Source organism: Nicrophorus vespilloides, unplaced genomic scaffold, assembly GCF_001412225.1.
Source record: "Nicrophorus vespilloides isolate i.1.1-1 unplaced genomic scaffold, Nicve_v1.0, whole genome shotgun sequence".
Taxonomy (NCBI): Eukaryota; Metazoa; Arthropoda; class Insecta; order Coleoptera; family Silphidae; genus Nicrophorus; species Nicrophorus vespilloides.
In genome coordinates this window covers 50,855-64,967 of record NW_017097509.1, presented here as the reverse complement: position 1 = coordinate 64,967, position 14,113 = coordinate 50,855, and the positions used below count along the sequence as shown (strand labels likewise).

Here is a 14,113-nt window from a genome sequence, read left to right as displayed (position 1 = left end):
AGCGAAGTATTATGTAAGATAAGCCAAATATTTTAATTGTTGAATTTGTTTTCGTTGATAAATTAAGAATAAAATAATTGGTTTATAATATAATTTTAAAATATTAAAAATTAAAGATTAAAGTAATATTTTCTAATTACATAATTTAAGAATGTATTCTCATAATAAATTAATAATAATAACAATGTTTATTGCATCAGTCGTTCTAAAAAACATATACTAAAATAAAAAGAACAAAATATATATAATTTCAAAAAAAGTCAACTGATACAAATGTCAATAATATATTAATAATTCAGATTTTAACATAATTACTTAAAAAGAACACGGTGGATAAGGTTATATTAAAAAATAATTAAAAAGACGTATTTGAATTTCAGAATTTTATTTAAGTTTTTTATTCATCATAATCAAGTTTAGTAACAACGGTTCCATGAACACCGTGGTATCCGACAGCTGGGGCACCTACGATTTGAGCGGAGTGAGCAGCTACTACTGGAGCAGAGTAAGCGGACAAAACTGGAGCGGAGTAAGCAGACACAACTGGAGCGGAGTAAGCAGAGACAACTGGGGCGCTGTGAACAACTGGAGCGTAAAGACTCAAAGCGCGCTGTGGACTACGCTGCTCTTTGATGGCTGACGGAAGTTGGTACGCTTCCAACAACAGCAGCATTGTAAGCCAATGGAGCGGTGTAAAGCCTGGAGCGGCGGCAACTACGGCCAGAAGAGCGGACAACACCACCAATTTGAACATATTGATTGTTTGAGGTCTGTGTTGTCTGTGTCGACTAAACAAGATAACTGATAAATTCATGGTCTTTGCGAGCGCATTTATACTAGTCCATTAAAGCATTGACATTGATTCGCGTCACATATGCATTTGCATTAGTATTCGTGTTCCGAAATTTTTATTCATTTTTCTTTGTTATAATTGGTGTTTACTTTCTCTTACATGTTTATATTTAATTGAAATCATTCAATATATTTTACATAAATATTGAAATCATATGTTAAAATTTACATTAGCTATTACATAATTTTTGTATAGTTTATGAAAATTTATGAGTAGATTGAAATATCATCTATTATGAGTAATTTAAGCTAATTTAAATAGTTACTTCAGTGTCGATCAAACTTTTTTTTTTATCACGGGACGCCAAATTTGCACTCTATTTTTGATCCAGCAAAATATTTTATCTATATTTTTTAAGCTTTCGCGGCACATAATTGACGGACATAATTATTATAATCATACACAAAATATATGTTTCACATACATATATACAAAGCGCTATTGATTATCATTATTTTTTAATTATTTATTATATAAATAATATTCTTCGTATACTTCATCACCAACTGATTTCATTTGGTAGGAAAATTTTGATACCATTTTACACGTCTCCATCGTATGATGTTTAATAATTAATTTTCCAATATTGCAGGTATAATAATATGTAGTGGCAATTATTTTGATTGTAGAGATGCTTTTGTCATAATGGTTGCCTTTAAAAAATATTTAACTAAATAAAGAAATATATTGTATTTAATAAATATGAGAAATTTCAACATGAAAATTTCTTATTCTCAAGATTATTTTTTTTTTAATTTTTCTATTAAATAGATCACATTCTTCAAATAAAATGTATGAATTGATTCAATGTCTCAGTACTTTTGGGCGAAATAATAGAATAAGCTTCACATCCACTACTTAAAAGAAAGCTTCAAAGTACATTACATGAAAATAAATGCATTGTGAGCTACTATATATTTTTAGAGCTTCCTTTACAGTTAAAATTAAATATAAAGTAATTTATCTCTGATTTAAACACGAATCTAAGTTAATTATAAAAATAATCATACTAAATTTTCTTTTAATCTTTGTTATTCATTTTAATGTTATTATGTTCTTATGTTCTTATGTATTTTGATTAAAATAAATAAAAAATTATGTATATTTAATATATGTACAAATTAATTGAGCTTTATAAATTACCAAATGGTTATAAAAATAATAATATTTGCTTGTTTGAAGGTAGTTATTTAAGAAAATATTTTTTTTAGATTTATACTTTTATTTGTTCATATTTCATTTTATCTATGGTCAGTCAATTTTATTTAGTAGACAACAGCTCCGTGAAGACCGTGGTAACCATGAACCCTACAGCTGAGCGGCTACGATTGGAGCAGCATGGGCAGCTACTATGGAGCAGAGTAAGCGAAACTACTGGAGCGGAGTAAGCAGAGACGGATGGCGCGAGAAGCAACGAGCGGTGTGGACAATGGAGCGTCAAAGCGCGCTGTGGACTACCTCTGCTTTGATGGCTGACGGAAGTTGGTACGCTTCCAACGACAGCAGCGCTGTACGCCAGAGGAGCGGTGTAGAGACCTGGAGCGGCGGCAACGACGGCCAGAAGAGCGGACAACACCACCAATTTGAACATTTGAATTGTTTGAGGTCTGTGTTGTCTGTGTGACTAAACAAGTGACTGATAAATCGTATTCTTCCCATCCGTATTTATACTTCACACGGCCGAACATTGACATTTTTGCGTAACATTTGCCTTGCGCGTCTGAAACATAATTTCATTTAATAAAATACGTATTATATAACTTCAATTTGTAAACTTGTGATGAACATTAATATTCAATGCGTGTATTGCGGTTCTATATTTGATTATCTTAATCTATTTACTTCAAGAGGAACAAAAAATATAAACGATTTAAAACTAATAGAAATAAAATTGGAAACACAAAGTTACTATAATTGAAGTTAAAATAAATGTCCTTCTCGAATTATTTTACAATAATTAATATTGTTTCATAATTTTCAATTCTTTATAAATATCATTTATTTAATACTATTATATTTTAACATAATTAAATGACATTATTTGTGTATATACTGTATATTTCTCAATTTTCCAACAAAATATTTTTCTGTTGTGTTACGTTAGCCTATTTATCAATTCAATTCCAGTTATTACATTTTTTATGAGTTCATTAAAAACCAATCAATAATTAATTTCATGTAAAATAATTATAAATTTTTGGTTAATAAAAATGCTGGCGACGGAAAAACTATTAATATTTACAGATTTACTTGTTTTTACATAATTTTGTTTTCATATTAATATGCAGCTCTCTAAATTTAATTTGATTCTATTGTACACACGTATTCTTGTATACCAACAATAGATAATTACATTTTGAAAATAAATATTTCAAACAATGTTTTTATACATAATAAACACTAAAGACCGGTTAAATCTATAAACGTTAGTGTCAAATTTCTAAAATATTATGACTTTGCTTTAAATATAAATATAAATAAATAAATTTTATCTTAATTATTGAGATCAATAATTTTTATTGATTATTCTTTCATTGTTTCAAATCATTAAAAGTTTTGAACATCAAAAATATTGGTTTTCATTTTTAATAATTTAATTTGTAATTTATAATTCTATTCTCAATATTAAATATAGTTGACATTATTGTAAATACTACTTCTTGAAAAGAAAAAAGGAATTAATTTGAAGTACTATTATCATATTTAACAAATATCAACTTGTTATATGTTCTTTATATATCTGATTAACACCTGATAATATCAACTTATTTATTATTTTGATTTTAAATATACATTAATTTTATATTTACTTTCATGTACTTTTTAGAAGAAATTAAATTTCAAATAAATACATCAAAGCACACAAAAATACACAGTAAAATAATATGTATCAAAAACAAAAAATCAGAGTATTATAATAAAGAAATATATGTATACTTCAATTTATGAATTTATGATGCAGTTTTACAGTAAAATTAACTTTATCTTTATACATAATAATATTTAAAAAATAATTGAACTATGAAACATTTTTTTTTAATATTTGTATTCCTAGTGTTCATAACCAGATTTTTTTTTCAATTTCAAAAACTGTAGCACATATTAAATAAAATAATGCCATAATAATAATGTTCTATTAATAAGCATAATTATAGTTTAAGGAAGATATATTATTTTAGTTTATTAAGTAAATATAATAATATATTACATTGGTAAAATGTATTAAGCAATTTAGAATGAAAAAGTAGTTTACATTTTGATCGCGCGAAGAGATTGCATATTTGACGCAAAACAATGTCAATGTTTCGTGCTCTTGGGAAGTATAAATACGCGTGTAGAGACTTTAAATTTATCAGTCACCTTGTTTAGTCGACACAGACAACACAGACCTCAAACAATTCAATATGTTCAAATTGGTGGTGTTGTCCGCTCTTCTGGCCGTCGTTGCCGCAGCTCCAGGTCTCTACACCTCTCCTCTGGCTTACAGCGCTGCTGTTGTTGGAAGTGTACCAACTTCCGTCAGCCATCAAAGCAGTAGTGTTGTCCACAGCGCTGCTTTGACCGCTCCACTTGTGCACTCTGCTCCAGTTGTATCTGCTTACTCTGCTCCAGTCGTCTCTGCTTACTCCACTCCAGTAGTTTCCGCTTACTCTGCACCTATTGTAGCTGCCCATGCTGCTCCATTCGTAGCCGCCCCAGCTGTAGGTGTCCATGGTTACCACGGTCTTCACGGAGCTGTTGTCTACTAAACTTGAATGATAATCCAATAAAAGTCAATTTTTTAAACCATTTTTGGGTGTTCTCTATATAAATTATATCCTGTACCAAATCCTATTAAACATCATACATTTAGAAAGATTCATTAATAGTTAACTTTATTCAAACTGACGCATATTGCCTTCATAAATATACCACATACTCAAATATCTTAAAAAGAGAATTCTGATAATAATTTCAACTTACATTCAAACTCATAAATCTTTTATTTTAATTAAAATTATGAAATCTGATAGAATGAACATATTTTTGCATAGCAATGTAATAAAGTAAAATTTAAAAAAATAAATAAAGTAGGGCAAAAAGACCTATGGCCTTTTGTAGCAGTTGACTTTTTGTTTCATTATTAAAGTATGGAAATGTTAATTTATGATTTTTTGTAATGTTGCAATGAATATTATTATTTAAAATAAAGTATAAAATATAGAAATGAGTATTAAGATGACGTTTTTTATTATCAAATTCCAACTTAATATTTATTTTCATTGGGCGGAAATACCTATAGACTTTGTAGTAGTTGATCTTTTGTATTTTATTATTATGAAACAGAATACTACTTTTTTATTTCTTTGTATAGTCACCGTTATCAGAATCAATATTTTTAAGTTATATTCTATCGACAAAATTCATTATTATTTAAGTTGCAATTGTCAAATTACTATTGAGTTATTATATGTATTTGGAAGGTTTCCGATGGGAGATTTTATTTTGTTTTTCTGTTTTTATTTTCTTTTTTTTGTCCATTGCCCAAAGATATTCTACTCATTGGCAAAAATTGGCAGGTTGTGAATAATAATATTTTTAAGATAAAAACTGAAATAATGCAGGCAATATAAATCAAGAACACATTGCATTAAAATATGTACATATATAATTTATAAATGAATGAATGATTTCAAAAGTGATGTAATACAATACCAATGTTTTTGTCCACTTGAAGAATATAAATAAGCTCGCGAAGAACTCGAATATATCAGTCACATTGTTTAGTCCACACAGACAACACAAACCAATATCAATTCAATATGTTAAAATTTGTTGTATTGTCCGCTCTTCTGGCCGTCGTCGCCGCCGCTCCAGGTCTCTACACAGCACCTCTTGCTTACAACGCAGCTGTTGTTGGTAGTGTACCAACTTCCGTCAGCCATCACAGCAGCAGCGTCGTTCATAGCGCCGCTTTGACCGCTCCAGTTGTCCACACTGCTCCAGTTGTATCGGCCTACTCTGCTCCAATTGTCTCTGCTTACTCTGCTCCAGTAGTTTCCGCTTACTCTGCTCCAGTCGTTGCGGCTCATACTCCAGTTGTAGCTGCCCCAGCAGTTGGATTCCATGGAGCAGCTGTCGTGTACTAAACTTATTATTGACTTTATGATGCATATACGAAATAAATTATTATTATAGACAAACACAATTGTTTTATTTAATTTTAACGATTATATAAGAAATTAAAAGAAAGTTTTATATAAATATGATTGTATTACAACAAATTTAAATTTTGCATACAATGTAATACTTTCGTACTCTTAAATATAATAGTTAAAATTATACTAGATCCTTCTACAAATCTAAAAAATTTTAATGAAAAGTTGTATGTGTAATTTAGATTGTTTATTGTATCAATCATAGCTATAAATATAGTTTATTCTCAATTAACAGAAATAATTTAAAAAAAAAGGAAATACTTCGGTCGGACGGAAAAAATGTGAATTTACATTTTTAAATTTATATAGAATTATTTATTATTTATTTGTTTTGAGTTTTGACTTTATAATGTCAATTAATTCTAATTATTTATAAGAGTAATGGATCAATTTCATAATGTTGGTCAGGGTAACCATCAATGGTGTTAATTAATATATTACAATCTAAGTTTCTTTTTAATTTAAATAGACATTTTGTCATGTCATTTATATAAAATGTATTATATCTTTCTATACATGTAATTTTATACAAAATAAATTAGTTAAATACGATTATTGATAAAAAAATCATTGAATTGATAAATTGAGAATTTGTTATATTTACATCCATTAACAGAGAAATGTAAAGTTTATTTCTTATTTTATGAATAAATTGCATAAAACCATCATATGTTATTTATGTTACCTATGCATTTTATAAAAATTGTCATAAAATAAAATTACAAATGTTATTTTATATGTTTTTATGTATAAAATAATTATTTTAGCAAATATATTTATATTTTCTTTGATAGGACATATTTTTTTTTCAAATATTAAATTATTTTCTCATATAGAAATTACGATACAATTACAAAAGTATATATTATTAGATATTAATACATCAATTATTACATTAATCCTAAAAGGATAATTAATTTGTGCCACCAGTGGTATAAACTTGTAATTGAATAAAGGTTCTGTAAATCTACTATCTCTTACTGAAACAAAACTTGGTTCAAATTCTGTTCGCATCAAAAATAAAAATGTTGAAATAGTTCACCAATAATATACAACAATACCAAAAAAAAGAGATTGCCAAATGGATGCATAAAAATGCCATTGTTGTTCAACACTCTACGAATATAAATAAGCGCGCAAAGAACAACAATTTATCATTCAACTTGTTTCGTTGGCTCGAACCACACAATCAATAAAAACTAAATATGTTTAAATTTGTGATATTGTCCGCTCTTCTGGCCGTAGTTGCCGCCGCTCCAGGGTTTTACACCGCTCCATTGGCCTACAATGCTGCTGTTGTTGGAAGCGTACCAACTTCCATCAGCCATCAAAGCAGCAGCGTTGTCCACAGCGCCGCTTTGACCGCTCCAGTTGTATCTGCTTACTCTGCTCCAGTTGTCTCTGCTTACTCCACTCCAGTTGTATCCGCTTATTCTGCCCCAGTAGTAGCTGCCCATGCTGCTCCAATCGTAGCCGCACCAGCTGTTGGTGTTCATGGAATTCACGGAACTGTTGTTTACTAAATTGATTTGATTATATATAATTTGCTAAAATAAAATGATTTGATAACAATATTTCTTACTTGATATAATTCTCTTTGCCCCCTATTTATTTATTCTAAAATTCTAAAATTATATATTGTAGTCAATTACTGGTAAATAATGAATTGCATTAATATTAAATTAATATTTTCAATTTTCAATTTTTTATTTAAATATATGTACTACAATAACATAGGGTGTGATATAAAAATGTAGACTGTTATGGGCTTTAGCCTCTTTAATCCTTCTGTTATTAAGTTTTACAAAAACATCAACAATAATAATAAGAAAATAAACAGAGATAGAACACAAATAAATATTAGTAACAATCACTTCACTGCACGAAAAAACGAATGTTTTACATCACTGAGGGGGAGTGTTTTTTAAAGTCTTGGAGAAGTTGTATTAATGTGGGGTCGTTGGAGTTAGCGTAGGAATTAATATTTCAAATATAAGTTAAATAAAGCAAATAAGTCAAATAAGTTAATTATATTTCTACATAAAATTTATAGTACAGATATAATAACATCTGTTGCAAATATATAAAATTGAAAGAAATATATACAATTTTAAGGATAATTAAACTAGCCTTTAATCTTAAAAAAATATATTACAAACAAGGAAAACCGTAATTTTATTACTAATATATAGCATTAAAAAATCATGAGATTCAGAAATCATTTGTTTAACAAGAAATCATTCTATGTATATTCAGAATGTGACATATTGTAAATAATAATAAATCATGAAATATTTATATAAATAATGTTACTTTCTTAAGAAAGTATATTAAATCGAATATATTTTATATATTAACAATTATATTTTTATTCAAAGTAGTATTAAGACAAACCTCAAAAAATAACATGTTATAATTGAAATGTTATGTAAATACAGTAAAATAAAGTTTCGAGCGTTTGACTCTATCGGGTCTTATAAACTTTTCCTTTTAAATTTCCTCATCAGCACCATCAAAAACCTCCTTAAAAATCGTTCCCTTAAAACTAACATGCGCAACTCCTTCTCCACTTTCTTTTTCCCACTTCAGGGTATCCCGAAAGGTTCCCCTCTGTCACCTCTGTTATATAACCTTTTTTGTTGTGATATGTATAGCCCCGATCCTAAACCTTCGATCCGAACCTTTATGTCCTCCAATACGCTGATGACACACAATGGTTTCCCACGCCTCTTCCCTTCAATCCTCAATTGTTAACCTTCAAAACATCTTATCATCAAATATTTTATGTTTTAAAAAATGGCCGCCCTTCGTATCCTCACCAAAATACGACATCCTAATAATCTTCTGCACAATCCTCCTAATGATCTCCTTTACTCCAAAACCAAAATAGTCCCTCTCCTTGGCCGATACCTTTCCCTCTTCTTTAAATTTAAATCCAAAGATTCCAACATCGACTCGCTGTCTAAATTCTGTGCCCCTCTAAACCTTCCCAAATTTAAATATCCCACATTACCGAATGTCCCTTGATTTAAACCCTTCTAGTTGCAACTCTGCTGCTTTTTTTTTGTTTTTCCATCATTCTTCTTATTTTCCATATGTTTATATGTTTTATTGTTCTATAATTAAATTTATGTTCCCGGGCGGTAAGACCTCGGTCGATAGCCCTTTAGCCAGCGTGTTCATATTTTTTTTGTTAATTATTTTAGAATTTATTTACTTATTTTGAGAGTTATTTTTATTATCATTTATTTATTTATAGAATGTTTTTTTTTTGTATTTCCTGTCTGGCCAATAAATTGTTATTAATAACTTAATTAATTAATAGAATTCATGGTAATCAATAAAACTCGAATAAAGTTAAGTAAACTTATTTGAAATGAGATGTCTGTTTTAATTTAAATTAACGTCTATAATTATTCAATGCAGTTTAGGAATTTGAAAAAACCGGACCTAAAATATCCAGTTTCAACGCCAAATTAAATTAAAAGTGACATGTAACAAAAAGTTTCGTAAATGTATTTCTTTTAAATTAAAAATAAAATAGTATGATTACAAAATAGACTGTAAATAATTCCAGTTTTAAATACTTTACGAATATAAATAAGCTCGCGAAGAATACAAATTTATCATTCAACTTCTTTCGTTGACTCGAACTACACCAGTAACACAAAATAAAGATGTTTAAATTTGTGGTATTGTCCGCTCTTTTGGCTGTTGTGGCTGCCGCTCCAGGCCTTTACACCGCTCCATTGGCTTACAATGCTGCTGTTGTTGGTAGTGTACCAACATCCGTCAGCCATCAAAGCAGCAGCGTCGTCCACAGCGCCGCTTTAACCGCCCCAGTTGTCCACACCGCTCCAGTTGTATCTGCTTACTCTTCTCCAGTTGTCTCTGCTTACTCCGCTCCAGTAGTTTCTGCTTACTCTGCGCCTGTTGTAGCTGCCCACTCTGCCCCAATCGTAGCCGCACCAGGTTTCGGTGTACATGGAATTCACGGAGCTGTCGTTTATTAATTTTTTTAAATTATAATCCTGCATTGAACTAAATAAAATAAATTTATTTTAAGCATTCTATTATTTCCTACAAACAAATTATCACAAAATCCCATATTCACAATAATTAAATAGTTTATATCTATATTATATAAGTAGTTAAACTATTTTCTTGATTTCTTTGACACAATTAATAAATAAATTAACTTTACTTCTATTTCAATGAATATACATTTGTGATTAAGTGCACATTAAATATAGTATATTTTAACTACTTTTATTTTAATATCTTTATACCTTCTTTAAAATTTTATTACAATAAAAAAATACTGAATAAATTCATTAAAGAGATTAAATTCTTTATATAAAGAAAAATATATTTTTAATTATATCACTGATAATTTTTTTACGAAATTTTATTTTCAAATAATTTCTTGAACTAAGTATTTAAAACATAATTTTCATTATAATTATATGATATAAAAATACTAAAACCTTGAAGCTGCCGTTGATATTTTGTAATTTCATAGTAAACGGAAGTCGAATTATTATTTGCTCAGTTTTAAACGTTACTAAATTTATATGTAAATTTGATTAACAAGTTATGTAGGATTTACTGTTTGTTGTGAATAGGAGTTTTCTCTAAACAATAAACACATTAATAATACAAATTAAATGAACTAATTTGCATAAACGATTACACACATTCATAATTATTTTGTTTTCACGCAATAAAAAATTAATAGATTTATATATAATTATACAAAATTAGTTTTCAGGATTTATTTCTTCTACTAAATTAGGTTATTAGACTTATTTTAATTTTATTTCATCCTGAATGAAAAACAACGTAAGGACAGTTATAAGTTGATTTTTTTATAATATAGTCTATAGTAATTATAAATAAATTATAATATTGTTAGTAAAATATTAATTTGTAATCAAATGAAAAAGCATAGCAAGTAAGTGTCAATTTTTTAATTATATATGGATAATAATTTTGTGAAATAATTTTCTAAATACTTTATTGATTATTAGTATATAACAGAAGTTGGTGATTTGTGGCTCGTTTGATGAGAAATTGCGGCTCCTAGTTCTCACAACGGTTACTAACTTGTAAATTTTTAATAGAATATATTTTTAAAATGGCTCTGCTTCAAAAAGGTTGCCGACCCCTAATATAAAATACTTTTATTGATCAAATTCACCAAAAAATATTTGTAATGAATAAATTAAGATAACTACATAAAATAGTTTTACGTATAAGATATAAATTTAATAATGTTATATTTTACCATAGTCAATATTTCTCTCAATTATTAACATCTAATATAATTGAACTTAGTTATAACTTTTTTCGATTTGTTATTCAATTCAATTAATAGTATTTTTGATTATCAACAACAAATTATCAACAAATATTTGTTATTTTTGCTTAAGAAACCCAATTTCAATTTGAGTTAAAAAAATGTATTGCTAGAATTACTATAATGATATTAATTTAATTAAGAAAACTTATAATTAAAACATTATTATTACTTTTGTTATAACTTATAATCCATTTATATATTCTTAGATATAGTAAAAAATTTACTCAATTTAGTAGTCCTTGTAACAACCAAATTTAATTAGTTTATGATTCGAATTTTTTTTTATTGATTCTTAATGTTTTAAATATATTCAAAATCAATTTAATTTAAAATATAATAATATTACAGGAAAAAAAACTAATTAACATTAAAAACATATAGATTATGTCTTGTATCAAATAATTTCAATTGCTGTTATTGAAATAATATTTGTAATAATTCTTATTTCAAATAGTTTATTGAATATAATTGAAAATATCGAAACGGAACAATGATTCGATAAAAAAATCAATTACTTAATGCGTACTCAATTTAAAAAATATAATAGGAGTTGAGGCGAGTAAAGTGAGCCACTAATTGAATGTTATGTAAAGGTTTTGTTTAAAATAATGACCAATTCCATATAGCATTCATTAAATTTGGGATATTTAATATGTAATGATGCGTGACTGCAATACGCAAAAAGGAATGCTACGGTCACGGTTAGTAAATAACAGAAATACGTATCTAATTTATTTAAATTGTATTTTTACATTGCGTAGGGTGAGCCAGATTTTGACTTCTTGAATCGGTAAGAGGAAGAGAAAAATGTAGCGGCTACCTCGAGGTACAAGAGCGGAGACCGAACGCAAGGCTGATCGTAATTTTTTTCTTCCTCTTCTTTTTTTCCTTCGGAGGAATGGGCAAGGTTCTCTTACGCAGCGCGAGTATAAATTGGGTGTCTGCCACCGAAGAAGTCAACAGTCAACTCATTCAGTCGACCAACACAGACCTAAACCAACTACAAAGATGTTCAAATTGGTGGTGTTGTCCGCTCTCCTGGCCGTCGTCGCCGCCGCTCCAGGTCTCTACACCGCTCCTCTGGCTTACAGCGCTGCTGTCGTTGGAAGCGTACCAACTTCCGTCAGCCATCAAAGCAGCAGCGTCGTCCACAGCGCCGCATTGACCGCTCCAGTCGTCCACACCGCTCCAGTTGTATCGGCTTACAGCGCTCCAATTGTCTCTGCTTACGCTGCTCCAGTCGTCTCTGCTTACTCTGCCCCAATCGTAGCCGCCCATGGAGCCGCTGTTGTAGCTGCCCCAGCTTTGACCTACGGAGTTCACGGAGTCCATGGCATCCATGGAAGCATCGTCTACTAAATTAGTTTGACTTTTCAACAAAAAAAATAATACTCATTCAATTAAATTATACAAGACAAAAAAATCTGATGCAAAATGAGAAAAGCCATAATGAATATAAAATAAATGTGATACTATGAAAGAAATACTTTAGTTTGTTTATACCTTCAACCATAATTCCAATAACCACAACATGTTTGGTATTTCATAATAATAAGCTTATATTTTCTAATAAATATTAACTCCTATTAAATAGTATTATTACAAGTTATCAATTCCCATTACAAACTATATAGTCTGATGCAAATATGGAAAACTAATTTTTTTTTTCACGATACTAAACCTTTTTTGAATATTCATATTAATTTTATTTTTTCTAATTAATCAAAAATAAATATATAAGTAATGTCAATTTATTATTTAATCACATTAGAAATATATATGAGTTACCAATTTACCTTACTTGTTATAATATTCGTTGATCTTATTATAATGGTACTTAATAACATTGCTAAGAAAGTATTTATTTATTACTAAAATGTATTTCAAATATAAATTTATATAAATATCTGAAGTAAGTCCTTTATGGAACACTTATTAAAAAATAATTATATTTTAAGAAGATCTATGAAATATTATAAGAAATGTATTTAAGTAATCGCAAAAATGTATATTTTTTATGTCGTGTAATTTTATTTACTACCTGTTCATCAATGTGAACATTGAGTAAATTTAAGATCGCGGTTGACATCTTTCCCGGTGGAGAGTATATTTACTTAGTTCTTAGTTAAATAGCACTTAAGATTTATCAAAAGATATTTTTTATTAAAGTACTCTCCATATTTGTAAAACATGTGTAATTTTTAATAAGATAAGCTACAATGTCCATATTAAAATTTGTAACATTCATAAAAATGAATGATGAAATTTAATAACAATTTATTACTTTTAATTCCCTTGTTTTCATGGATGGTTTTAAAAACGGCGACACTGTTGTATCTAAAAATAACAATATTATTGTAACTAATTTACCATGTTACATAGAATAACAATTATTTTCTAAATATATTCGTCCAATTTTTGACTACTTCTATAGAAATTTATATTTTTATAATACCAACTGATTTTGATTATCATGACATTACAAAATAACATTGTTTTATGCATTATTATGCATATTGTAAATAAATATATACAGTAGAATCTCGGTTGTCGAACATAATTCGTTATCAAAAGCGTTGTTCATCGACATTTTATTTTGGTATTATGTTCGGGAACCGAGGTATTCGAAAACTGAAGTTCCAATATACTTTAAAAATTATTTATGATTGATATAATCAATAAAATCATAACATTTGCATA

The 14,113-nt window shown here is 28.3% G+C and overlaps 2 protein-coding genes across 2 annotated transcripts; one reads left to right on the top strand and one right to left on the bottom strand.

The window, feature by feature from the left end:
- Positions 1 to 397: 397 nt before the first annotated feature.
- LOC108560295 (cuticle protein LPCP-23-like) lies at positions 398 to 2,444 on the bottom strand. The gene is made up of 2 exons (XM_017917777.1): positions 2,131 to 2,444; positions 398 to 788 (listed from the first exon to the last, which is right to left on the bottom strand). Exons 1-2 carry the CDS (start codon positions 2,442 to 2,444, stop codon positions 398 to 400), a joined length of 705 nt encoding a protein of 234 aa, XP_017773266.1.
- Positions 2,445 to 4,218: 1,774 nt separating this feature from the next.
- On the top strand, positions 4,219 to 12,794 carry LOC108560294 (endochitinase A-like). The gene is made up of 7 exons (XM_017917776.1): positions 4,219 to 4,593; positions 5,608 to 5,975; positions 6,429 to 6,460; positions 7,297 to 7,562; positions 9,729 to 10,055; positions 12,175 to 12,203; positions 12,310 to 12,794. The coding sequence occupies exons 1-7, from the start codon at positions 4,258 to 4,260 to the stop codon at positions 12,770 to 12,772; spliced, it is 1,821 nt and encodes a 606-aa protein (XP_017773265.1). The 5' UTR covers positions 4,219 to 4,257; the 3' UTR covers positions 12,773 to 12,794.
- Positions 12,795 to 14,113: the final 1,319 nt, after the last annotated feature.